General features: G+C 45.6%; 1 protein-coding gene across 6 annotated transcripts in view; it reads left to right on the top strand.

The window, feature by feature from the left end:
* The window catches only part of TBC1D1 (TBC1 domain family member 1), a 294,417-nt gene that overhangs the window by 46,409 nt on the left and 220,027 nt on the right, over positions 1-27,981 (top strand). Inside the window, exon 1 of one of the 6 annotated variants that reach the window (XM_040335141.1) lies at positions 27,267-27,414. The exons of the other annotated variants lie outside the window; for them this stretch is intronic. Coding sequence (XP_040191075.1) covers positions 27,349-27,414 — 66 coding nt within the window. The 5' untranslated portion in view covers positions 27,267-27,348. Of the gene's footprint in view, positions 1-27,266; positions 27,415-27,981 lie in introns of those variants that run through there. 6 annotated transcript variants of the gene reach the window in all.

Here is a 27,981-nt window from a genome sequence, read left to right as displayed (position 1 = left end):
CATACTTTAGTAGTTGAATCAGGGAAGCTATAGAGGGGCTGCCCCTAGTCGGTATTGAGTATCCATACTTGCCTTAACCTACAGTGCCTTGAAAATGTATTCATACCCCTTGAAATTTTCCAGATTTTGTTATGTGATATGTGTTTATGTGATAGACCAACACAAAGTGGCACATAATTGTTATGTGGAAGGAAAATGATAAATGGTTTTCCAAATGGAAAAAATAAATAAATATATATATATATATATATATGAAAAGTGTGGCGCATATTTGTACTCGGCCCCCCTTAGTCAATACTTTGTAGAACATCCTTTCACTGCAATTACAGCTGCAAGTCTTTTTGGATATATCTCTACCAGCTTTGCACATCTAGAGAGTGACATTTTTGCCCATTCTTCTTTGCAAAATAGATCAAGATCTGTCAGATTAGATGGAGAGCGTCTGTGAACAGCAATTTTCAGGTCTTGCCACAGATTCACAGATGGATTTAGGTCTAGGCTTTGATTGGCCCATTCTAACACATGAATATGCATTGATCTAAACTATTCCATTTAGCTCTGGCTGTATGTTTAGGTTTGTTGTCCTTCACCAAGTCTCAAGTCTTTTGTGGATTCTAATAGGTTTTCTTCTAAGATTGCCCTGTATTTGGCTTAATCCATCTTCCCATCAACTCTGTCTAGCTTCCCTGCCTCTGGTGTGACATGCACCCGGTCTGGCCAATCACCGGCCCTTTAATGCGGGCGTCACTGCGTCAGTTGCTCCCTCCCCCTGGCCATGTACCACGCTACAGGCCGCCACGCCTGGGGCTAAATTTATGAGGGAGCCGGAAGGCGGCCGCGGGAGCCGATTAAATAAAAGGACGGATCGGGGGTCTTTTTTTTTCGTGCGGGGGGCGGCATTGTTATTATTATTTTTATCGGGACTGCGACATTATGGCGGACACATCGTACACATTTTTGGGACCATTGTAATTTCTACAGCGATCGATGCTATAAAAATGCACCGATTACTGTAAAAATGTCACTGGCAGTGAAGGGGTTAACACTAGGGGGCGATCAAGGGGTTAATTGTGTTCCCTCTCTGTGTTCTAACTGAAGTGGGGGATGGGACTTACTAGGGGAAATGACAGATCGCTGTTCATACTTTGTATGAACATACGATCAGTCATTTCTCCCCTGAAAGAACCGGGAACTGTGGGCCAGATCCACAGCCAGCCACCGTAACTTAAATATTCCCATTTAAGTTACACTGCCGGAAAATTTCTACCTAAGTGCCCGATCCACAAAGCACTTACCTAGAAATTTTCGGCTGTGTAACTTAAATCCGGCCGGCGCAAGGCGTTCCTATTCAAATGGGGCGAGTCCCATTTAAATTAGGCGCACTTCCCGCGCCGGCCGTACTGCGCATGCTCACAACGTCATTTTCCCGACGTGCTTTACACGGTTGTACGTTGCGCCGGGTTTTGAGAATCGCGACGGGCGTAAAAAAAAAAATACGAGTTGCGGCGGGAAAATTTTTTTTTTTTAAAAAAAAAGACGGCGACGCGGGATAGAAGGGTCTACTTTTACAAGGCCTAAACAGTTTAGGCCTTGTAAAAGCAGCCCTAATTTTACGATTGCAAACTAATACTTACGGAGAAAAAACGAAGCGTAAAAGCTTTGTGGATCTCCGTAAGTGCTAATTTGCATACCCGACGCGGCATTTCGACTCGAAATGCCCCCAGCGGCGGATGCGGTACTGCATCCTAAGATCCGGCAGTGTAAGTCCCTTACACATGTCGAATCTTCTGCCTATCTATTGGAAACTGATTCTGTGGATCAGTTCCAAAGATAGAAACAGGGATACGACGGCGTATCAGTAGATACGCCGTCGTATCCCTTTTGTGGATCTGGCCCTGTGTGTTTATCCCCTAGTGGCCACAGGGCGAAGCGATGTAACATAACGTTGTTTCGCCCAGTCGAGCCATGTTGCTGCAGTAAAACTGCGGCAGCTGGTCGGCAAGTGGTTAAAACCTGATTTTAGAAGATTGCAAGATGATTTAACTCCAAAGTGAATAATTCACATTATCCCATCTTAACCATTTCTTCAATGGTATAACTTCAAAGTAGATAGTTCAAATTATAGCATCTTGACCATTTCTTCAACGCATTTTGCAGGACAAAGCCCGCTTCTTCAGGACGAATAGCTTTTTAAATGTTTAAAGGCAACATACACAAATAAAAGTCAATATAAAATAGCAGGCCTCATGGATGAAAGGACCCCCCACTCCCAGGTCTGCAATTGAGGTAGAAAGTTGGTCCATGGAACAGTATATTACAATCATCCAGTCCTCTCACTGACATTCAAACAGTTGAGTAAATAATGAAAGTGTAGTCCACAATGGCTCACTCCATCCACAAGATGTGGAATGTATTCAGTCCCTTGGAATTTTATCTTTGGATGTTGTAACAATAAAAATCTCCAGGGCGTTTAGCCGAGGATCTCTGATGCGCATGAGCCGCTGCAGTCAGCAGCGCATTGCGAGGGGAATATCTCCTAAACCTTACAGGTTTAGGAGATATTCTTTATACCTACAGTAAGCCTTATTATAGGCTTACCTGTAGGTTAAAGTGGTAGTACAGAGTTTACTACCACTTTAACTTATTTTTTGGTGTGGTACCTTTTAAAGTCCTATTTAGTTTTGTTCTTTTTAGATGTTTTTTTTTCCTTTATGACAATGCATGTTCTCTGGTGCTGAATGCCTCTCCCATCACTCTCAATGCAAGAGATGACAGCCTCAAGCCCCAGCAATCACCAATCAGGACAGAGTGCTGCGCCAAATATTTGTCGATCATCTATAAAGAGGACATGTTCCATTTAGAGGTACCTTGTGTCCATGTCTGTGGGTATAGGTGATTGTTATATACGGTTACAGTCATGTCATGGATACGACAGACACTAGCAGACAGTCCTCAAACTGCACTATGATTATCTTGAGTTGAGCTATGGACGAGCCAATAACATCACATCACAGGTCTTCCTTCTTATATAAGGAGGAGGAATGCAAATCTGTATTTAGCAATATACTGCAAAGAACAGCAAGGTGAAAAAAAACTTCAATACAACATGCAGAAAGGGGATTTGATTTTTCTATATAGACTAAACTAGAGGCCCCCAAACTTATTTGGCCTACTGACAAGTGTTCAGAAGAAAAGTTACTCAGCGACCCCTGAAATCTAGAAAGATGAAAGAAGATATACTTACCTGCTCCCCTCCGCACAAGACCTCCCTGCAGCTCCTGCACACTTTAGTGGTCTTGAGTCCCAATATCATCAGGTCCAGAGCAGTGGCCATAGACCTGCTCTGGATGTGAGGACACCAGGAACAGTCCACTGCAGGATCGTGGTGGAGCACTGTTTGCCAGGGAAGCAGAGGTTTGGGTAAGTAGAGTTACAGTGGTCGACCTTGGACCACTGTAACTTCATATATCATACCTATAGCATCCCCCATGGAAACTGGAAATCACTGTAGTAGACACAACCACTACAGGAGCCCGGTCACCCCCGCCGAACACATCAGAAGAAAGCCCGGAAAGGGGGCCGCTGTAAAAGAGCTAAAGAAGAAAGCGCCCCCCCCCCCCGGTGGAACAGAACCAGACGGCGGCGAAGAGCGGCACATCCCCCCCCCCATATGACATCTAAGAAGCAGCCCCCCCTCTTAAAAGAGCTAAAGAAGAGAGGAGGGGCCCCCGGAGCTGACTAATAAATGACTTTACCCTGTGTTGTGTGTTTATTTTTACATTTTTTATTCCGCCAGGTGAATGGCTAGGGGTACCCCATACTCATTCACCTAGGGTGGGGGGCCGGCATCTGGGGGCCCCCTTATTAAAGGGCGCTTCCAGATTCCGATAAGCTCCCTTCCCGCAGACCCCGACAACCAATGGCCAGGGTTGTCGGGAAAAGGCCCTGTCCTCAACAACATGGGGACAGGTGCTTTGGGGTGGGGGGGCCACAGGGCGCCCCCTGCCCCAAAGCACCTACCCCCCCATGTTGAGGGCATGCGGCCTGGCACGGTTAAGGAGGGGGGGGTGCTTGCTCATCCCCACCCCTTTCCTGACCGGCCGGGCTGCTGCTCGGATACGGTTCTGGTTTGGATTTTGGGGGGACCCCCCCAAGCCGGTTTTTCGGCGCAGGGGGTGTCTGCCTAAAACCCATAACAGACCCAAGGGCCTGGTATGCTCCTGTAGGGGGAACCCATGCCGGTTTCTTAGTTAAAATTTGGCGTGGAGTTCCCCCTCAAGATTCATACCAGACACAGTGCTTGGTATTGGCAGGGATCCAAGTCGGATCCCCGTTCAAGATCGTGCCGCGGCTAAACGCAACCGCAGCTAAAAGCACTGTGCAAATGCAGCTGATCGCTGTGCCTGGAGTCTTGAATTCCAGCAAAACATAAACATGCTTTTAGCTGCGATAAAACTGCCGTTCGTCTGAAAGGGGCCTAAGGCTTGCTGGGGGTGGGCTATCAGCAGACACTGTCAATTTGCCCTGAATAGGTAAAGTAACAGAATCTCTTAAAGTCCACCCTCCGTATTTTGCCTATGTTGGTTTATGACTGTTTTTCGTAAAATTGCTTCTAATAAGTCTCATATACATGCCCCTTTTGTCTTGTGGTGGTGCAGTGACCAGGGATGTTGCTTTTGTTATAGCTGCACACGAGATAGCTGATAGCCCTGCCGGCACACTATCTATACTTGTGCTTCAATGACACACTTTACACTGCATATTTAAAGACGGATACTTGACAACTTGATATGTCTCAGGTCACCACTCTCTGTTTCAAGAGCCGGAGTAAAATAAGAGGTCACACTAAATCTAAAGAAATTATCCATAGTCCAAGTAGTGGAACTGCGCACAAAATAAATGCTATTATTTTAACATTTTGCCATTTTTTTATTTTCATTTGAAGGTGTGGCCTATCTTTTCAAAGCTCTTATATGTGAAAATTGGCAGATATGGCATCCTGGTATTTAAAGGAGAAGTAAAAGCAAAGCTTGTTTGGCTGTACTTCTCCCGTGGATAGGAGTGCAGTTTGTTTTGCACCCCTGTGCCCCTGTTTTAGCAGAGTGCTGGCTGTAGTCCGCTCTCCGCTGACATCACAGTGTCAGTCCAGGCTCTGCGTCATTGCGACAAGGAGTCAGGATCCGCCAGATCCCTGGATTGACACTGGCTCAGCCTCTCAGTGAGCCACTCCACACCCCAGTGAGCGTGGGGGGGGGGGGAACCGACAGCTACTGACTGACAGTTAGCAGCTCTCTTCTCCGGGAGCTGTGAGAACCAAGCTATCGGCGATGTCCGATCGCCCGGTTCTCAGTGTAGAGGCGCCGGAGGACAGATGCCGCATCGGACTGATGCTGCATCCACCTATGTAAGTATGAATCTGAAAAAATAAAAATACTTTTCTTTTAAAGTGTAACTTTACCCATAACAACTTGATAAAAAATAATGGCCCGGATTCAGTAACAATTGCGCTTTTTTTACGGAGGCGCAGGGCAACGTTTTTGCCCTGCGCCCCCGCAATTTTTTTGCGCTGCCCTCGATTCACGGAGCAGAAGCTCCGTAAATTGCGCGGGCGCGCCGGCAAAATGGCCGGCGTAAGCACGCGCAATTTAAATGATCCCGTAGGGGGCGGGAATCATTTAAATTAGGCGCGTTCCCGCGCCGATCGTAGAGCGCATGCTCCGTCGGGAAACTTTCCCGACGTGAATTGCGGCAAATGACGTCGCAAGGACGTCATTTGCTTCAAAGTGAACGTGAATGGCGTCCAGCGCCATTCACAAATCACTTACGCAAAGTACGTAAATTTCAAATTTAGCAACGCGGGAACGACGGGTATACGTAACATTGGCTGCGCCTGCTAATAGCAGGGGCAGCCTTACGCAAAAACGACCGTACGGAAACAACGTCAATTGCGTACGCAGGGCTCGCGCAACGTTGTGAATCGGCGTTAGTATGCAATTTGCATACTATACGCTGAGCACAACGGGAATGCCACCTAGCGGCCATCGCAAGAATGCAGCCTAAGATATGCGGGCATAAGAGCCTTATGCCGCGCATATCTTAGGCTGCAGTCGGCGTAACGAGGTTCCTGAATCAGGAGCATTCTTTACGCCGGGGCAAGTAAGCAATTGCGCTGTGTAACCTATGGCTGTGTAACCTATGGTTACACAGGCGCAATTGCTTCTTGAATCCAGGCCACTGTTCTTTAGCAAGGAACATACATTACAATATTGATTATGCTATCAAAATGAGTGTGTGCTGGAAATTGCCTCCAGCATTGCTCCAGAGGCCCAAAGCCCCAGCCGTAAATCATAAAGTAGAAATAAACTCATTGATTTACCAGTTTTAAAAAACTGTTAATTTCCTGGAATGCTGGAAATGCAAACTGTCACATTTGCCTTGTGTCTTCAACCAAACAGTCAAACCATCAAATGCCTGGCGTCGTAACTGATCACATGTGCAGCACCATGGCAGTTGCAGTTCAAACAGAAGCAGCTTCCATGGCTGTAAGACCCCTTTCACACTGGGGCTGTTTGCAGGCGCTATTGCGCTAAAAATAGCGCCTGCAAACCGACCTGAAACAGTGGCTGCTGTTTCTCTAGTGGAGTGGTGCGCTAGCAGGACGTAAAAAAAAAAACTCCTGCTAGCCACATCTTTGGAGCGGTGAAGGAGCGGTGTGTATACAGCTCCCGCCCATTGAAATCAATGGGACAGCGTGGCAGAGGCGCATTGCGAGCGCTTTTAACCCTTTCTCGGACACTAGCGGGCTTAAAACCGCCCCGCTAGCGGCCAAATATCGCTGCGAAATTAGCGGTAAAGCGCCCCTAAAAATAGCGGCGCTTTCCCGCCACCCCACCTCCCGCCCCAGTGTGAAAGGGGCCTAAAGGATCGGAGGGTTTAATTCCGCATTAACCACTTAAGGACCCCTTCACGCCGATATACGTCGGCAGAATGGCACGGCTGGGCATATCAACGTACCTGTAAGCCCAGCCATGGGGTCGCAAGCGCGTGCACGCGACCCGGTCCGAAGCTCCGTGGCCGCAGGACTCGTGGACCCGATCGCCGCTGGAGTCCCGCGATTGGTCCCCGGAGCTGAATAACGGGGAAAGCTGTGTGTAAACACAGCTTCCCCGTTCTTCACTGTGGCGCCGTCATCGATCGTGTGTTCCCTTATATAGGGAATCACAATCGATGACGTCACACCTACAGCCACACCCCCCTACAGTTAGAAACACAGATGAGGTCATACATAACCCCATCAGCGCCCCCTTGTGGTTAACTCCCAAACTGCAATTGTCATTTTCACAATAAACAATGCATTTTAAATGCATTTTTTGCTGTGAAAATGACAATGGTCCCAAAAATGTGTCACAATTGTCCGAAGTGTCCGCCATAATGTCGCAGTCATGAAAAAAAAAATCGCTGATCGTCGCCATTAGTAGTAAAAAAAAATTTTTTTTTAGAAACATGCAATAAAACTATCCCCTATTTTGTAAGCGCTATAAATTTTGTGCAAACCAACCGATAAACGCTTATTGATTTTTTTTACCAAAAATAGGTAGAAGAATACGTATCGGCCTAAACTGAGGGAAAAAAATGTTTTATATATTTTTGGGGGATATTTATTATAGCAAAAAGTAAAAAATATTGAATTTTTTTCAAAATTGTCGCTCTATTTTTGTTTATAGCGCAAAAAATAAAAACCGCAGAGGTGATCAAATACCACCAAAAGAAAGCTCTATTTGTGGGGAAAAAAGGACGCCAATTTTGTTTGGGAGCCATTTTGCACGACCGCGCAGTTGTCAGTTAAAGTGACGCAGTGCCGAATCGCAAAAACTGGCCGGGTCCTTTAGCTGCCTAAAGGTCCGGGTCTTAAGTGGTTAAGGCTGTTGGCAGATCGACCTCTGCAGTGTCTAAAAATGTCTAAATATAGAGAGCAACTGAGCATGTGCAGAGCAGGGTGAGACAGTATATGACTGGATTTTATACAATATAGGCGCTTATGTTTTACATAGCCATACCTGCAACAGGGGCCAGCTAGAAGTGATTGAGTAGGACTTAAAGTTCAACTTTAACATTAATCTTTTGTGAGCCCAAACCAACAATAGCCTAGATCCCTGTGTTTCTGACAAACGTCAGCCATGGCACATTGCATTAACAACACTTCATCCCCAGAGGATGAGAGATATGTGTCTATTACTCTTGGTAAAGTAATATAAATACAGACAAATAAGATAATTACTGCAAGGTGACACAATCACCAGGATACAGAATCTCACTGCTTCCTGCTATTGTTCCTATCATGGAGAGGTTATCACTCCCATAAGTGAGATGTTTATTACAAAGTTCATTGTAGACGTCCTCCTTGTCTTTATATCCTGACTTCAACATTGGCTTGACAAGTCTAATTTCCAGACCCTCTGCAGAGCTCTCTTCCTTTCTATTGATGGCCATTTAATTACTTTATTTGGAAACAGCAATTATTAATTCCTATTTAAAGCGGAGTTCCGCCTGGGTAAAAAAAACAATAAGTCAGCCGCTACAAATACTGTAGCTGCTAACTTTTAATATATGGACCCTTACCTGTCCAGGGAGCCCGCAATGTCCTCACCCAAAGCCGACCCATCCCTCGGCTCTGGGTGGAGGCGCTGGGATCATTACTAAGGGAAACAGGAAAGGAAGCCTTACGGCTTCACATCCTGTTTCCTACTGCTGCACGCTCTGAATGGTCCCTGCTGTCTTCTGGGACCTGTGTGTCTCCCAGAAGGCAGCGGGGGACAAGGAGGATGGCCGGGCATCATAGGTGTGCGCAGTCTGTTGCATTAGGGTGTGCACCTGAAAGCTCAAAAAACACGGTACCGATCTCTGACTATGTTCATTCAGAAAGGGAAGGGGCCGGTAAATGACATTACCCCTTCCCCCACTCATCCTGAAATATCTATGAGTGCCCAATGCAGTAGCCATTGGGAGAGGAGGGAAGCCAGCCATGCTGTGGGAGGGGACACCAGGCAGCAGGGGGAAATATGTACTGCAGGGAGTGATTAGGGTGTGCCTGGGTACACCTGGCACACCCTGTGCGCACACCTATGCCGGGCATTGCGTAGTTTGCTGCACAAGATTGCAAAGATCTTTCCCCCGGAAGTGGAAGCAGATACCTGGATTTGACTGGTGTCCGCTCCGCCCCCCCCCCCCCAAACGTGGCACCAGAGGGGGGTGGGATCTGATCCGCAAAAGTTCAATTTCTGGGTGGAACGCTTTAAGCCACAGGAATCAAGCGTGCCCATCCAAAGCTGGGTATATAGCAGTGTTAGTTTTGTTTACTAAAATATTTTCGTCATAATTAACATCAGCTGCATGTTTTCAGTGACGAAAACTAAACGAAAATTAAATTCTAATTAAGTAAATTGATGAAAACTATGATGAAAATCAATTCAAATTTTTTTCAATGAATAAAACTGAATTGAAAATTTGAGGGAGGGACGTTTACCTACCTGAATCTCCGCCTCTTTGTTAAAGCCTTTGCCTGACAAGCTTTATTGGCTGAGAGACTCTAAGGCCGCGTACACATGGTCGGTCCATCTGATGAGAACGGTCCATCTGATGTGCCTACACACCATCAGTTCAAAAACTGATCGAGTCCAACGCGGTGACGTAAAACACAATAAGCGTATATTAATTGGTTTGCGCAAAAGTTACAGCGCCTACAAAATAGGGGATAGATTTATGATTTTTTTTTTTTACTAGTAATAGCGGCGATTTGCAATTTTTTTGTCAGGCCTGCGATATTGCGGCGGACGTATCGAACACTTTTGACACAATTTTGGGACCATTCACATTTATACAGCGATCAGTGCTATAAAAATGCACTAATTACTGTATAAATGTGACTGGCAGTGAAGGGGTTAACACTAGGGGGTGAGGAAGGGGTTAAATGTATTCCCTGGGTGTGTTCTTACTGTGTGGGGGGAGGGGACTGACTGGGGGAGGTGACCGATGCTGTGTCCCTATGTAAAGGGACACAGATCGGTCTCCTCTCTCCCTGACAGCACGTGGAGCTCTGTGTTTACACACAGAGCTCCACGTCCTGCTGTGTCACCGACGATCGCGGGTGTCTGGCGGACATCGCGCCCGCCAGGCACTCGCATCGGCTCCCGAGCTATGCGCCGGGCACGTTGTTTCCCCGCTGCACGCCCCCAGCGGCGTGCACGGGGAACAACAACAACAGGACGTCCAGGGACGTCCACCCGGCACTTGATAGCCGCGCTGTTGACGTCTTTTGTCCATAGCGCGGATCCCAAGTGGTTAAGGAAACCCCTCTATATATTTGTTATGTGTTCCTGTTCACACAACAAAATAAACATATTTATTACCTTTTAGATGTGTAGTGCTACCCATGAGGGCCGCTCAAAGATTCTGTAACCCACTGGTTGCCTTGACCTTGCAAGTCCTCCGACCCTTCTGACGCTCTGGGTTCTGACATTTCTGTTATAAAAAAAAAAAGTAAACCAGTTAGGTCTGTTTACTGGCAGATTAATGGCAATGAATTCAGCAACAGAGAGTTTATAACATGCAATAATTAGAACACACTGTGTCAGGTCACCTGTGGCCAGGTGACAGATGCACCCCGTTGGAGACAGGAGTGCACCGCAAAGTAGTGAACCTAATAGCCGACTGCTGCAGATGGACAGGAAACGTGAACCCAAGATTCCCCAGGGCATGGAGTCTAAGGTCCAGCAGGTGTTCACCAGAGCCTCTAGTGGTGAGAATGGCCTTCGCTGCAGCTGAACCCAGGTCGCGACCCCTGGGGTCCCCCAGGTCACGCTCCGTAGGGAGAGAGGGGAAGCAGCCACCGAGAACACAAGGGATAGTGATGGGTAAGCCGAGGTCGGGACAACAGGCAGACAAGGGTAACCAGGGGACAGGGCAAAAGGTCAGGGTCACAGGCAAACAAGAGTAGTCAGGGACGAGCCAAAATCGGTACACAGAAAGGTTAACGTATCACACGGCAGACAGGAACAGCTAACAAACAAAGTTGAACAGCAAAGCAGACCTGCAGTGCAACAGTTAATATAGACTTCCTGGGATGGCCTGGGGTGGGGTCATACAGGAAGGAGAGATGATAAAAAGGCAGCCAGAAGAGAGTCAGGCCTCTAATGGAGACATGAGGAGAAGGTAAGCTGCCAGACATTATTGCATGTCCATGACACACGATCAATAAACTTGGTGGCAAAGCCAATTAAGTCATAGACAATTTTAACCTTTTCGAGAACATATAACCAGAAGAATTTAACGCTGTATAGGGTTTATGGCTACAGGCCAAAAATGGTAGAAGAATGACTGGACTTCCGTCAGACCCCTGCCTTTAATCTTTTGACACCACAGTCCCAGTATTGTATAAACTCTAATTTCACATTAAGCAAACACTCTCCTTATTCTCTAACAAGTAGAGTACTTGGCTAATGAATTGGCCTATGTAGGCACCTAATATTCTTAATCCTTGTGTGTGTGGGGGGGGGGGGGTGATATTCCGTAGTCCTTTGAAGAGAAAGGCTTGAGTCTTCAGCTAGCTCTTTAAGATGGGCAAATTATGTCCTGGCAAGTAAGATAAACACTAGATTCTCTCAGTGTGAAATAAAGTGTAGCAGGGCCCCATTACAGGGCTTGGTGGAGTTAATAGGGCAACAGTGTCTGCATGCAGTGTCCTTTTTTGCCCACTCACCAATCCCAGGGACCTTCTGTTTTGTTGAGTGGCGTGAGGGCTCTGCAGCAGGCCTCTGCAGAGTCTGGCTCAAGGGACAATGCTCGACCCCGCGTTGCACCGCACTACCATCCAGCTGGAGGGTGGCCTCCAGGCTTGCACCAAATGATCAGGTGTTGCAGGCAGCAGATGCACCCGCACCTGCTCGTGATGACACTCTCCTTTTGTAGCACAGACCGCAACCCAGCCGCAGCACAATCTACAGTCCGAGTCACTTCTTGCAGATCCAGGCCATAGTCCGAAGAGAGCGATCCCGCCTCCTCAAGGCTTTATATTACCTCTCCCAGCATTCCGTTCTCCCTTTCCAGCCGGCTGGTATTCATAGTCCATGTCAGTGCGATCTCAGTGTAAACCCGGCTCCTCGGACTATATGTCTTAAGACCCTTTGCTCCACTCTACCTTCAGGACTTGACACCAGTGGTTCCAGGCTTAACACTAGAGTGAACAACCGTGCTGTAGCAAGTTGCGCAGGGGTGTCCACCTGACAGTGCAGGCAATCTTTGCCAGCTCCTGGCTACATCTGTTTTATAGGACAAGACATCATGTTAGACAGTGTTCAAATCTGGTGCAATAGATGAGATATCTGCCTCCAGACTAGAGTTGCCCCCTTATTCCTTTAAACCTGAACACGTATGAATTACACAGGTTCTGAGGCTAATTGAATGCAGATAAGGCACAAAGTGAGTTTAATTAGTTTGGGTTTAAAGGGATGAGGTGGCAACCTACTCCAGACAGGGTTCACTATAATAAACACAGCTTCCAGCTTCCTCATAACAAAGAGAACTATGTAGAATTTTTCCTTGCTGGAAGTTCCAGAAAGGAGCATCTAAAAAAAAGTAAGCTTCATTTTTTTTTGTAATTTATGCTATGTGAATGATGTCTTGGCCAGTAGCAGAACCCAAAATGAACAGCAGGAAATTTAACAGTGGCACCTGTAGCTCTGCAATATAGCAAAGAACACTTTGCCTTTCAGATAAGCAAGTGTTCAACATGGTTTTTTTTTTAGTGGCTGCTGGTTTACATATTTTAAACTAGGCACAGGGTCACCTTAAGCTGCTTGATATAAACTTCACTTGGGTTCCTGCCAGTGTCTACTACAGTGATTTCCAGCTCCTAGAGGGATCTCACAGGTATGGTATATGCATAGTTGCATTGATCCAAGCCTAACCAATGCAACTATGCAAAAATATCCCTACTGGGAAATTTGTTAGAGTCTGCATACAGTTTAAACTCTTTGTGAAGCTTGTAGTTTTTGGCATTCGAGGTTCCTCTCCCTGTACTATATGACCCTTCATTACAAGACGTTCCCTCTCTGGATGTAGCAGGATTTGAATACAGCGTTATATTAAACAGACTGCTGTGCCTGGTAGAGAATGGATCCTGTGTGCACATTCCACCATAACAGACCTGAGTGTAGCACTAAACAGCACTACACATACTATACACTACAGTTTACTTACCTAGACCGTTGGTGAAGTCTGGGCTGAAGCCGTTGGCAGGATGACGTTATATATTTATTTTTTCCCTCGCTGGGATTCTTCAAATAAACTGTTATTATGTAACTGCTGGCATCAATATCACTATTTATAAGAAAAGTATTGTAAATGATTTCAGCAAACATAAGTGCCGGCTTTGACATATTTCCCATTTTATTTAGCTGGAAACATTACAGATCATCCCACGGCAGCCTTGTGTTTCCATCTCAATGTTGAAAAGACATAGGTTTAAAGTGATACTAAAAGATATATATATATATACACAGCGGGTAAAATAAGAATTGAACACAACACCATTTTTCTAGGTAAATATATTTCTTTTCTTTTTTTTTTTAACAAGAGAGAGGGTTAAAGTGGAGGTTCACCCAAAAACTAAATTTTTAACATTAGATTGAGGCTCATTTTGGGAAGCCGAATCGGGTGTTTTTTTTAAAATCGAAGCAGTACTTACCGTTTTAGAGAGCGATGTTCTCCGCCGCTTCCGGGTATGGGCTGTGGGACTGGGCGTTCCTATTTGATTAACAGGCCTCCGACGGTCGCATACAGCGCGTCACGATTTTCCGAAAGTAACCGAACGTCGGTGCGCTGGCGCCGTATAGAGCCGCACCGACGTTCGGCTTCTTTCGGCTACTCGTGACGCGATGTATGCGACCGTCGGAAGCCTGTTAATCAAATAGGAACGCCCAGTCCCGAAGACCATACCCGGAAGCGGCGGAGAAGATCTATCTGTAAAACGGTAAGTACTGCTTTGTTTTTTAAAAAAACTACCCGATTCTGCTGCCCAAAATGAGCCTCAATCTAATGTTAAAAAAAAAATTCCGGGTGAACTCCCGCTTAAAATATAAGAAAATATAAGAAAATTAGAAAATATGGGCCAAATCCTCAAAAAACGTGCTTAACTTAACTTTTCCGAGTTAAGTTACACTGCCGCAAATCTCCCAAGTTAGGTGCCGATCCTCAAAGCACTTACCTGGATATTTTCGGCAGTGCAACTTAACTCCGTCCGGCGCAAGGCGTTCCTAATACAAATGGGCGATTCCCATTTAAATTAGGCGCGCTCCCGCGCCGGACGTACTGCGCATGCCCGTGACGTAATTTTTCCCGACGTGCATCGCGTGTTTTTACGATACGCCGAGTTTTGAGGATCGTGCCGGGTAAAAAAGTTGCGTCGAAAAAAAAAAAAAAAAAGCGGAAAAAAAAAATTCAAAATAAAAAAAAAAAAGCGTCGCGAGGAAGAAGGGTCTACTTTTACAAGGTGTAAACAGTTTACACCTTGTAAAAGCAGCCCTAATTTTACACATGCAAACTAAAACTTACGGCGAAAAAACGAAGCTGAAAAGCTTTGTGGATCGCCGTAAGTCCTAATTTGCACGAAATGCCCCCAGCGGCGGATGCGGTACTGCATCCTAAGATCCGACAGTGTAAGTCTCTTACAGATGTCGGATCTTCTGCCTATCTTTGGAAAACTGCTTCTGTGGATCAGTTCCAAAGATAGGCACAGGGATACGCAGGCGGAACAGCAGATCCGCCTGCGTATCTCTTTTGAGGATTTGGCCCAATATTTCTAATGCCGCGTACACACGATCAGTCCATCCGATGAGAACGGTCATCGGATAACCGATGAAGCTGACTGATGGTCCGTCACGCCTACACACCATCGGTTAAATAACCGATCGTGTCAGAACGCGGTGACGTAAAACACAACGACGTGCTGAAAAAACGAAGTTCAATGCTTCCAAGCATGCGTCGACTTGATTCTGAGCATGCGTGGATTTTTAACCGATGGTCGTGCCTACTAACGATCGTTTTTTTCCCATCGGTTAGGAATCCATCGGTTAAATTAAAAGCAAGTTGGCTTTTTTTTAACCGATGGTTAAATAACCTATGGGGCCCACACACGATCGGTTTTGACTGATGAAAACGGTCCATCAGACCGTTGTCCTCTGTTTAACCTATCGTGTGTACGAGGCCTAAAGGTGCTATTGACATGAAATTTTCATCACGTCAGTAACAACCCATGTAACCCATATATACCAAGAAACAAAACAAATATGTTAATAAATTAAGTTATATGTAAAACCTTAAAAAGCAAAGGGCGAAAGTATTGAACACATGAAGAAAGGGATGGAAATCCAAGACGCCAGCTGAAATCTATTAGTAATTAGAAAGCAATCCTGACCCTTATCAGTGCAAATTAATATCAGCAGGTTGGGTATCAACAGATGGGGGCGGGGGCAGGGCCGAGTCCGGCATTCGTGTCTATGGATGCAAAATCCTGGACTCGGGATCACGCCCACAAGGTATCCCCCCCGGAGAGCACTTCTCCTAGGGGGTAATCTGATGCGGGAAGGAGCCGCGAGAGCCACCGAGGGACCCTAGAAGAGGATGTTCAGGGCCACTCTGTGCAAAACGAGCTGCACAGTGGAGGAATGACATGACTGGGGAATGTTTAATTTATTGGGATTAATGTAAAACTTTTAAGCGTTGAGGGTTTAATACTACTTTAAGGTGTTATTAAACTGTATCTTTATGGTCATTGAGCAATCTGAGCTTGTTTTATCTTTCAGATGTTTTATCTGTATGTGTTCTGGCATGCTCAGCCTTTTTTGGTAACAATCACTTCAGATCTCCAAGCTGTTATAATCCAGAGGTGCAGCGGACTGGGAACTCCACCAACGCACTGCATACTGCACAGTACAGGAAAATATTTTGTGTGCAGATATTCCTATGAGTGCTGGGGGGAGAAGATGTAATAGTATATCAGACACCCACACCTTGGTACTGAATGTAAAATGTTGCTACTAATATTTTCTATTATTTTTACACCTAGACGTTGCCTTGCCTGCTGTTATACTGTATTTATTTTATACCAAATAAAAAAAGATACAAATAGCTAGATTCATGTACCTTGCCGCATCTTTGCGGCGGCGTAGTGTATCGTATTTACACTACGCCGCCGTAAGTTAGCTAGGCAAGTACTGTATTCACAAAGTACTTGCCTGCTAAGTTACGGCGGCGTAGCGTAAATGGGGCCGGCGTAAGCGCGCCTAATTCAAATTAGGCTGAGGGGGCGTGTTTTATGTTAATGGGGGTGACCTGACATGATTGACGTTTTTTACAAACGGCGCACGCGCCGTCCGTGTACATATCCCAGTGTGCATTGCGGCAAAGTACACCGCAAGGACGTATTGGTTTCGACGTGGATGTAAATTACGTCCAGCCCTATTCACGGACGACTTACGCAAACGACGTAAAATTTTTAAATTTTGACGCAGGAACGACGGCCATACTTAACATTGGCTATGCCACCTAGGGGGCATGTTTAGCTTTAGGCGGCCTATCTCTTACGGAAACGGCGTATCTTTACTGCGACGGGCGCACGTACGTTCGTGAATAGGCGTATCTAGTGATTTACATATTCTACGCCAAACTCGATGGAAGCGCCACCTAGCGGCCAGCCTAAATATTGCACCCTAAGATACGACGGCGCAAGCCGTCGTATCTTAGATAGGTTTAAGTGTATCTCTGTTTGAGAATACACTTAAACTTAGGACGGCGCAGATTCCGAGTTAGGTCGGCGTATCTACTGATACGCCGGCCTAACTCTTTGTGAATCCAGCTAAAAGACAGCAAAATATTCCTTTTACTACTGTTAGTTTTGGTAACATGACTCAGTTGTACTTGACAAGCAGGAAATTGATTTTACATGGTGGGATTTTGAAATCAAAATTATTATTCATATTTTTAAATAACAAACACGTTCATACCTACCAATGGTATTACTGAGCCTCCTCTCCTCGAGTCCCCTGCAGCACTCCTGTTTCCTCCTCTTTGGCAAGTGCCCTCACAAAAAGCTGCTTCCAATGGGGGCACTCCTCTATAAACGCAGACAGCAGGACTCCTCCCCTGCTCCCTCTTCACTGGCTTTGATTGACAGCAGTGAGGACCAATGGCTCCACTCCAGCAAATTCAGTGAGAGCAGGAAGTAAGGGGAGAAAAGAGCTGCAGGCGGACACAGCACTGGATCGAATGAGGGCTAAAGTAAGTAAAAGGGGGGTGGTGCCTAAACATTTTTTTACCTTGATGCTAGGAATTCATTAGGCAAAAAAATGTTTAGACTTTAGAACCACTTTAAAGACACCTTTGACATGAGCGTCATCATCCGGTCTGATCAGCAGGCATAGGCGTACGCAGCCTAATGCATTAAGGTATGCACCCCAAAGCTCAAATGCACATGCATGCGAGTGTATCTCACAAAAGTATACACAGTATCTCACAAAAGTGTGTACACCCCTCACATTTATGTAAATATTTTATTAGATCTTTTCATGTGACAACACTGAAGAAATGACACTTTGCTACAATGTAAAGTAGTGAGTGTACAGCTTGTATAACCGTGTAAATGTGCTGTCCCCTCAAAATAACTCAACACACAGCCATTAATGTCTAAACCGCTGGTAAGAAATATGAGTACACCCCTAAGTGAAAATGTCCAAATTGGGTCTAAAGTGTCAATATTTTGTGTGGCTACCATTATTTTCCAGCACTGCCTTAACCCTCTTCGGCATGGAGTTCACCAGAGCTTCACAGGTTGTCACTGGAGTCCTCTTTCACTCCTCCATGATGACATCACAGAGCTGGGGGATGTTAGAGACCTTGCTCTCCTCCACCTTCTGTTTGAGGATGTCCCACAGATTCTCATTAGGGTTTAGGTCTGGAGACATGCTTGGCCAGTCCATCACCTTTACCCTCAGCTTCTTTAGCAAGCCAGTGGTGGTCTTGGAGGTGTGTTTGGGGTCATTATCATGTTGGAATACTCAGTCTCAGAAAGGAGGGGATTATGCTCTGCTTCAGTATGTCACAGTACATGTTGGCATTCATGGTTCCTTCATTGAACTGTAGCTCCCCAGTGTCGGTGTTTGGTCGAGAAGTGCCCGGGTGGAACTTGCGCATGCGCCGCACTGAGCCCCAGAACAGCTGAGTTTACGATCAGCTGTTGTCTTGCGTGTCCAAAGCAGGTTCATGTAGGTGAGGGGGGATATTTATTTGAAGGGGTAGGATTTATTCAATGATGGGCAGTGCTGGGGGGCGGAATTTTTCTCGATGGCCAAAGAAATCTGCAAAAGAAACCTCTATTCATTTTGAATGCTTGCGGAACGTGTTTAGTCAATTGAAGGGCGGCTTTTTCTATATTAAAGATTTATTTCGTAGATTTGTTTGGCCATCGATAAAAATGCCACCCCCAACACTGCCCATCAATGAAATATCTGCCCCCTTCATGTAAATATCAGCCCCTCTCCTACATGAACGTGCCTCGGCAATACGAGACAACAGCTGATCATAAACTCAGCTGTTCTGAGGGTCCGTTCTGTGCATGCGCAGTTCTGGCCAGGCATTTTTCGATAGATGCCACCACACACGCTTGACACCATCTGAACCAGAGAGTAGTGGTTAGGGGGGAGTGCAACTGGGTTTTACCACCCACCCAACTGCTATTTTGAACAAGCCCTAAAAGCAGTGGTGACTGGTGCTAAAAAAAAAATTGGGGGGTGGGCGGCCAACACCCCCCCCCACCCGGCTCGCACTCACCCCTCCACAGTCGTGGCACTGCGGCTTCCTCTGCCTCTCCTCTCGACCAACCCGACCTGCCTTGTGTCCTGATCGGCTCCTCCTCCCTGCCAGAGGACAAGAGCGAATATTAATTCGCTAGTGTCACAAGTGGGCAGGTTCACTGCACTCCGAGCCCAACCTTTTTCAAGTCTCCGGCTCTAATAATGGGGCTTAAAAAAAAAACAACTCATGGAAACCCTTTGAGTCCGGCACCCCGCATGCAAACTAGAGGGGCGGCACCTCTCCCCCCCCCCCCCCCTTATGGACCTAAAAGTAAAGCTATCCTTTAAGCTGATCTAACACACATACACAATGAGATCAGTTTCAGATCTGTTTTTCCGATTTAATCATAACTGATTGATTTTTGTACATAATATATGACTAAATTTTAGTCCAAATTACACTCAAAATTACAAACACTCACACATGGTTGGCCTTTTATAGCTGTAATTACATTTTAACATGTGTGGGCAGCTAACATATACAAAAAGTATTTAACTGAATGTATTAGGCACCTCTGTTTAACCGCCGCGTCATCATTTATCCACTTGACTAAGTTCCGAATATGTATAACGTGCTACTACTTACTTTTGGCAGAATCTGTTGGAATTTGTATTCGCCAGTTCAAAGGATTTGCCAGACATTCGCTAACTTTAACTAAACATTCACTGCATATCTGTAACATATCCATCGATTGTCCAGGGGCTCAAACACAATCAACTGACACTTTTCTTACTAAGCAAACCCAGTAAAATATATTGTTATTATTATACAGGATTTATAAAGCGCCAACAGTTTGCTCAATGCTTTACGACATGAGGGCAGACAGTACAGATACAATACAGATAATGCATTCTGTATTTTAATTTTTTTTTCTACTTTTTTCACATAGCATTTACTAACAAAATATTATATCTATCTACATATACACATATATATACACACACACAGTAGTATGCAAAAGTTTAGGAACTCCTGACAATTTTCATGATTATCATTTATAAATATTTGGGTGTTTGGATCAGCAATTTCATTTTGATCGATATTCAGGTCTGGGGACTGGGATGGCCATTCCAGAACATTGTACTTGTTCCTTTGCATAAATGCCCAGTAGATTTTGAGCCGTGTTTTGGGTCGTCTTGTTAAAATATCCAGCCCCGGCGTAACTTCAACTTTGTGACTGATTCATCAACATTATTCTCAAGAATCTGCTGATATTGAGTGGAATCCATGCGACCCTCAACTTTCACCAGATTCCCAGTACCGGCACTGGCCACACAGCCCCACAGCATGATGGAACCTCCACCAAATTTTCCTGTGGGTAGCAAGTGTTTTTCTTGGAATGCTGTGTTCTTTTTGCTGCCATGCATAACGCCCCTTGTTATGACCAAATAACTCAATCTTTGTTTCATCAGTCCACAGCACCTTATTCCAAAATGAAGCTGGCTTGTCCAAATGTGCGTTTGCATATCTCTAGCGACTCTGTTGTGTGTGTACAGAAAAGGCCTCTTTCCCATCACTCTCCCATACAGCTTCTTTCTGTGCAAAGTGCACTGAATTGTTGAAGGATGTACAGTGACACCATCTGCAGCAAGTTGATGTTGTAGGTCTTTGGAGGTGGTCCGTGGGCTGTTTTTGACCGTTGTCACCATCCTTCGCCTTTGCCTCTCCAATATTTTATGTGGCCTGCCACTTCTAGAACTGTGCCTGTGGTCTTCCATTTCCTCACAGTGGACACTGACAGCTTATATCTCTGCGATAACATTTTGTAGCCTTCCCCTAAACCATAATGTAGAACAATCTTTGTTTTCAGGTCATTTGAGAGTTGGAGTTGCAATTGGCCACCTTAAATACCTTTTCTCATGATTGGATGCACCTGTCTATGAAATTCAAGGCTTAAAGCGGGAGTTCCGCGGGAAAACAATTTTTTTTAAAAACCTTTTTGTAACGCTGGTGGTACAAAGAAAATAGTACTCACCAGTCTCGTTCTCGCAGCCGCTAGCAGCACGATATCCCTCAGAAATAGATTTGATAACATTTCTCGATGGACATCTTAACTGTGGGCACTCTGAAGCCCTCCTGCACGATCTTCTGGGATGCTGTGAATTATTTACAATGGGCGAATTGTATCCGCCCCCGGTCACATAACCGGGTGCAGTCATGTGACGTTCGAAATCTCGCGAGATTTCTCCTCTGGCTGCTGAAATTAATAGTGTCTCGTCATCGTCCAGAGACACGTGATAGCTCCCAAAATCCTTTGCGGAGCAAAGCGACACGCCCAGTCCCGCAACCCTACAACCAGGAAGTGCCTGGTCGAGCTGCTAGAAAGAAGGTATGGAGATTTTTTGAATTTTTTGGACTAGCGAAATCGTTATGTAGATCGGGGGGACTAGTGAATCGGACAAAGTGACTAAATCAGGTGAACCTCCACTTTAATGAGCTCACCAAACCAATTGTGTGTTCCAATTAATCAGTGCTAAAAAGTTACAGGTATTCACATCAACAAAATGACAAGGGTGCCCAAATTTATGCACCTATATAATTTCGTTTTGATGCATATTGCGCATTTTCTGTTAATCCGCCGGACCGTTTTCAGCGTACATGCCCGCCCGGAGATTTCTGTATGATGGCTGTACACACCATCATACAGAAATCCGTGCGTACATGATACGCGTTGACGAGGCCGCGCAGTTGCCGCGACGATGACGCGGCGACGTGCGCGGCCCTGGAAGTTCAATGCTTCCACGCATGCGTCGAAGTCATTCGACGCATGCGAGGGATGGCGGCCGCTCGGACATGTACAGTAAGTCTGTACAGACGACCGAACATGTCCGACGGGCAGGATTCCAGCGGGCATGTTTCTAAGCAAGTTTAGAAATATTTGCCCGCTCGAAAACGGTCTGGCGGGCAAATGTACGCTGGAATCCTGTCCGATCGGCCGTACACACGACCGAACATGTCTGCTGAAACTGGTCCGCCAGTTTCAGCAGACATGTTCGGTCGTGTGTACGGGGCCTTAGCGTCATAAAGAGACGAATAACGTACGGCGCATGCACTGTCCCGTGGGCGCATTCCAGTGCGCATGCTCAGAATCACGTCGAAACAACTGCCTAAGATACGTCGAATCACTGCCTACGACGTGAACGTAACCTACGCCTAACCCTATTCACGTACTACGTAAACAACGTAAAATACGACGGCTGTGTTCCCTGGTCCATACCTTTGCATGACTTGCGCCTCCTATATGGGGAATAACTTTACGCCGGACGTACGACTTACGCAAACCGTGTATATTATGCGCCGGGCGCAACTAAGTTCGGGAATCGGCGTATCTCCCTCATTTGCATATGCACATAGAAAATCAATGGGAGCGCCACTTGCGGCCAGTGTAAATATGCGCCCACGATACGCCGGCGTAGGAAAGTTACGTTGGTCGGATGAAGCCTATTTTCAGGCGTATCTAGTTTTGTGGGCACGGCGCATTGATACGACGGCGCACATTTACACTTACGCGGCGTATCTCGAGATACGTCGGCGTAAGTGCTTTGTGAATCCCGGCCATATTGTATTGACACACGGGATAAAACAGCAAAACTACATCATCATAACTTGCTTAAAGCGGAGGTTCACCCTAAAACAATTATATAACATTACATCCAGCATATTTCCGACATGTACAGTATGCTGGTATTTTTTTTTTTTCGCCGTACATACTGTTTTATTGTTATTTTCCCCCCGGCTTCCGGGTTCTGATTCCGGCGGGACTGGGCGTTCCTATTCAGAGGTTAGATAATTGACGTCTGGTGAAAAACTTCCCCTGGCGCATAAGGCGCGTCACCAGTTTTCCGTAAATAGCCGATCTGCGAGTCGGCTCTATACGGCGCTATACGGCGCCTGCGCCCGCCGTGTAGAGTTGACTGCGCAGGCGCCATATAGAGCCGACTCGCAGGTCGGCTATTTACGGAAAACTGGTGACGCGCCTTATGCACCAGGGGAAGTTTTTCACCAGACGTCAATCATCTAACCTCTGAATAGGAAAGTCCAGTCCCGCAGGAATCAGAACCCGGAAGCCGGGGGGAAAATAACAATAAAACGGTATGTACGGTGAAAAAAAAAAAAAATACCAGCATACTTGACATGTCGGGAGTATGCTGGATGTAATGTTATATAATTGTTTTAGGGTGAACCTCCACTTTAAGAAACATGGACAGGCAAGAACCAGTACTAGGTTTACGGTTCATCAACTAACAAATGTAGCTTTGTTCCGTAATACCAGCTGAACATCAACCGTACCCTGCAAGAATTTTAATCATTGGCCATATAGAAAAAAAAAACAGCCTGAATGAAATATGAAATCAAGAAATACAAGCAAAGCAAATTTCTAGGTGTAACAACATTCCCTCTCTCAGATGCAAAATCATAAGTTTGCTTGAGGCTCAGAGGATGAATATAAGGTGGCACATACAGCGTGCTATGGCAAATTGTGGGTATGGCAAAATTTGCCCTAACAGTAAAGCCGCGTACACACGATCAGTCCATACGATGAGAACGGTCTGATGGACTGTTTTCATAGGTTAACCGATGAAGCTGACTGATGGTCCGTCGCGCCTACACACCATCGGTTAAAAAAACGATTGTGTCAGAACGCGGTGATGTAAAACACAACCACGTGCTGAAAAAAACGAAGTTCAATGCTTCCAAGCATGCGTCGACTTGATTCTGAGCATGCGTGGATTTTTAACCGATGGTTGTGCCTACTAACGATTGTTTTTTTTCCATCGGTTAGGAATCCATCAGTTAAATTTAAAGCAAGTTGGCTTTTTTTTTTTTAACCGATGGTTAAATAACCTATGGGGCCCACACACGATCGGTTTTGACCGATGAAGTTATGCTTACCCCCTAAGCATAACTTCCCCCTCCTCTCAGTACAAATCCGCTCACTGCTGAAATCCAGCCCTCCCAGCACAAATCTTTGCTGCCCTATCCTTCAAATCTCCCCAGTAAAAATCCCCCCTCCCAAAAAAAAAAAAACACACCACTTCCTAGCATAAATTCTTTACCCCTAAAATTACCCCTCCTCAATCATCTATACTAGCAAACCCCCCCACCTCCAGAAAAAAATTCCCCTAGAACAATTCTTACCTCCTGCTGCCCCCCAAATTCCCGATTCCAACACAAATCCCCTCCCTCCCTCCCAATCTCCTTGTGGCGCACTCCCCACCTCACATGATACCACAGTTAGGGTGACCATTCAGGGACACCCCCCGCGCACGCCCTCGCGCTAAAGATGATTTTTGATACTTTTTTTGCCAATTTTTGGAAAAACAAAAACAAACAGTGGTCAGGTGGTATACATTTTTTACATATATTTTTTTTATTGCCCCCACTTGTCAGCCTCATTTTTTATTGCTCCCACTTGTCAGCTTAATTTTTCCATCGGAAATTCTGATCGTGTGCACGGGGCATAACACACCCACCACATTTAAAGTGGATGTAAACCCACTCTCATCCTTTCTAAACTACTGCCATAGTGCTGATCAATAAGGATATAGATTCCTCCTGCATGTATCCTTACCTGTCAAATGTCTCCCCTCTGTCTGTTATAAGAACTGAAAAACTGCAGATTCTGTGGGTGGATCTGTTGTCTGGAGCTCTGTGGGTGGAGTTGTGATGTCAATAGACTCCCCGCCCTCCTCTACAATCCCCTTGTCAACATGCATTTTTTCCTGTGTATTCCTTACACTAAATTCTGCTATGATCACTAACATTCAGTTAAAATCCAGAAAAGTAACCACATGACTTCAGAAAAGGAGTGGGGGTGGGAATTAAAAAATAATGCCTGTCTCAGGCTAGTGCATGAGATATGTAAATAACCTGTCACTCACAGCAAGGGGGCGGAACGGACTAAGGTTTTTCTCTGTAAGTCCGTTTTATTTCACTGAACAATAAAAGAGGATTGCTCAGAGCTGGATTAACTCTGTGTGGCAAGACTGGGCACAGATGATAGGAAATCGTATACTCTACATTGTGACAGCAAAAAAATAAATACAAGTTTTGGGTTTACATCCACTTTTTAAGTACTGGTAAACGGCAATATATTACATATTTATTTTTTGATTTGGATACACTTCACCTATGGAAATGTTAATGGGAAGACTGGAGAATATACAAATAAAGGAAAAAAAAACTTTACTAGATGCAGCTATTTATATTCTTGCTGTTACAATTAAATGTGTACCAATAAAATGTTGTTCTAGCTGCGTATGTATTTGTGATTGGTTGCATACAGCGATAGGGATTCCAAGCCTAGGCTGACGCTCCCCAATGCTGGGAATAAATCAGTGTAGAGCAAACCTCTGGCAGTGTTTATTGTACGGCTAATCACACTGAGCTGACCTATAGTTCACATTTTATTTGGTGTTAGTATCAGAATGTACACATTAATGCTTTGTTATCTGAAACAAGATAAGACATGTTAAATAAAGCTGGAGAGGCAAAATGGCATTATTCCCCCAAAACCCTCTTCACAGTCGAGCTAATGCGGGTGTCAGCCAGTGGCGGCTGGTGCTCAAAGTTTTTGGGGGGCGAAAACGAAAGAAAAAAAATTGCAGCCTCACTGTGCCCATCAAATGCAGCCACTGTGCCATCAATTGTCACCACTGTGCCATGCCATCAAACGCAGCCACTGTGCCATCAATTGTCACCACTGTGCCATGCCATCAAACGCAGCCACTGTGCCATCAATTGTCACCACTGTGCCATGCCATTAAACGCAGCCACTGTGCCATCAATTCGCACCACTGTGCCATGCCATCAAATGCAGTCACTGTGCCATGCCATCAAATGCAGTCACTGTGCCATGCCATCAAATGCAGTCACTGTGCCATGCCATCAAACGCAGCCGCTGTGCCATCAATTCGCACCACTGTGCCATGCCGTCAAACGCAGCCACTGTGCCATCAATTGTCACCACTGTGCCATGCCATCAAACGCAGCCACTGTGCCCATCAATTGTCGCCACTGTGCCAATTGTCACCACTGTGCCCTTTAATTGTTGACACTTTGCTCATTGTCGCCACTGTGCCCATTGTCCCCACTGTGCCAATTGTCCCCACTGTGCCTATTGTCGCCGCTGTGCCCTGTAAAATGCCTTCCCCCTATGTACAGATCAGTGATTGGACAGACCTCTCCCCTATACACAGATCAGTGATTGGACAGATCGCTCTCCTGTACACAGATCAGTGATTGGACAGATCTTCCCCCTATGTACAGATCAGTGATTGGACAGATCTCTGCCCTATACACAGATCAATGATTAGACAGATCGCTCTTCTCTACACACATCAGTGATTGGACAGATCTTCCCCCTATGTACAGATCAGTGATTGGACAGATCTATCCCCTATGTACAGATCAGTGATTGGACAGATCTTCCCCCTATGTACAGATCAGTGATTGAATAGATCTCTCCGCTGTATTGATCAGTGATTGGACAGATCTCTCCCCTATGTACAGATCAGTGATTGGACAGATCTCCCCTGTACAGGTCAGTGATTGGTCAGATCTCGCCATGTACAGATCAGTCAGTGATTGGACAGATTTCCCCAAGTACTGATCAGTGATTGGACAGATCTCCCCCTCCCATGTACAGATCAGTGATTGGACAGATCTCCCCCATGTACAGTGATCGGGTAGTAGATCTCTCCCATGTACAGATCAGTGATTGGACAGATTTCCCCCATGTACTGATCAGTGATTGGACAGATTTTCCCCATGTACAGTGACCGGGCAGTAGATCTCCCCCATATACAGATTGTTGATTGGACAGATCTCCCCACATATACAGATCAGTGATTGGACAGATCTCCCCATGTACAGATCAGTGATTGGACAGATCTCCCCATGTACAGATCAGTGATTGGACAGATATCCCCATGTACTAATAAGTGATTGGACAGATCTCCCCATGTTCTGATAAGTGATTGGACAGATCTCCCCATGTTCTGATAAGTGATTGGACAGATCTCCCCATGTTCTGATAAGTGATTGGACAGATCTCCCCCATGCACAGATCAGTGATTGAACAGATCTCCCCATGTATAGCGATCATGTAGATCTCCCCTGTAGAGTGACTGCTCATGTAGTTAGTAGATCTTTCCTGTACAATGACTGATCATGTAGTAGATCTCTCCTCCTGTACACAGATCACACAGCAGTACACTGGTGTGTATCAGTAGTAGTGAGTACAATGCATTCTTTCAGGAACTGCCCGCACTTCCCAAACGATCCAATGAGCTGAGGAGAGGGGCCCGGGCAGGCCGCTGATTGGTCGGAGCGGGCAGAGAGCGGGGTGGTGAAGTCTGGAGGAGGTGATGAGCTCTTCTCCAGGCATGAGGAGGAGGAGGAGGGTGGCGGCTGGAAATTTCGGGGCTCCTCTCTCCGGTAGACATGAAGGCCAGACTACAGAAACTCATCTCCATCCACCTGGAGCCCGGGCAGGAGAAGGAGAACAAGGTGAGACCCCTCCCCCATCCCGGACACTCCGCACATGGCTAATGTTTACATGTCCGGGGACTACAAGTCCCAGCGTGACCGGCTCTGTGTAACCGGGTGTGATCGTCATTCACCTACTGTCAGTCTATAGGGATCACAGGGGACTGTCCATAGACTGCTACAGGGGACTGTCCATAGACTGCTACAGGGGACAGCACATCTCACCATGGCTCTGTGTGATAGATGTTCTATATATATATATATATATATATATATATATATATATATATATATATATATATATATATATATATATATATATATATATATATATATATATATATATATATATATATATATATATATATTATATTATATTTATAGTAAAACCTTGGTTTGAGAGCGTTTTGCAAGTCAAGCAAAATGTTTTAATAAATTTTGCCTTGATATACAAGCGATGTCTTGATATAAGAGGAACGTCGTGTCACAACTGAGTATAAAAAAGAAGAGAGGAACCTCTAAGTGTAGCAATATGGTTACATTTAATGAAGGTACAACATTTAGCAACTTATTGGTACACTTAGAGGC

This window comes from Rana temporaria, chromosome 1 (genome assembly GCF_905171775.1).
Source record: "Rana temporaria chromosome 1, aRanTem1.1, whole genome shotgun sequence".
NCBI classification, from domain to species: Eukaryota; Metazoa; Chordata; class Amphibia; order Anura; family Ranidae; genus Rana; species Rana temporaria.
This window is presented reverse-complemented; position numbering and strand designations above follow the sequence as displayed.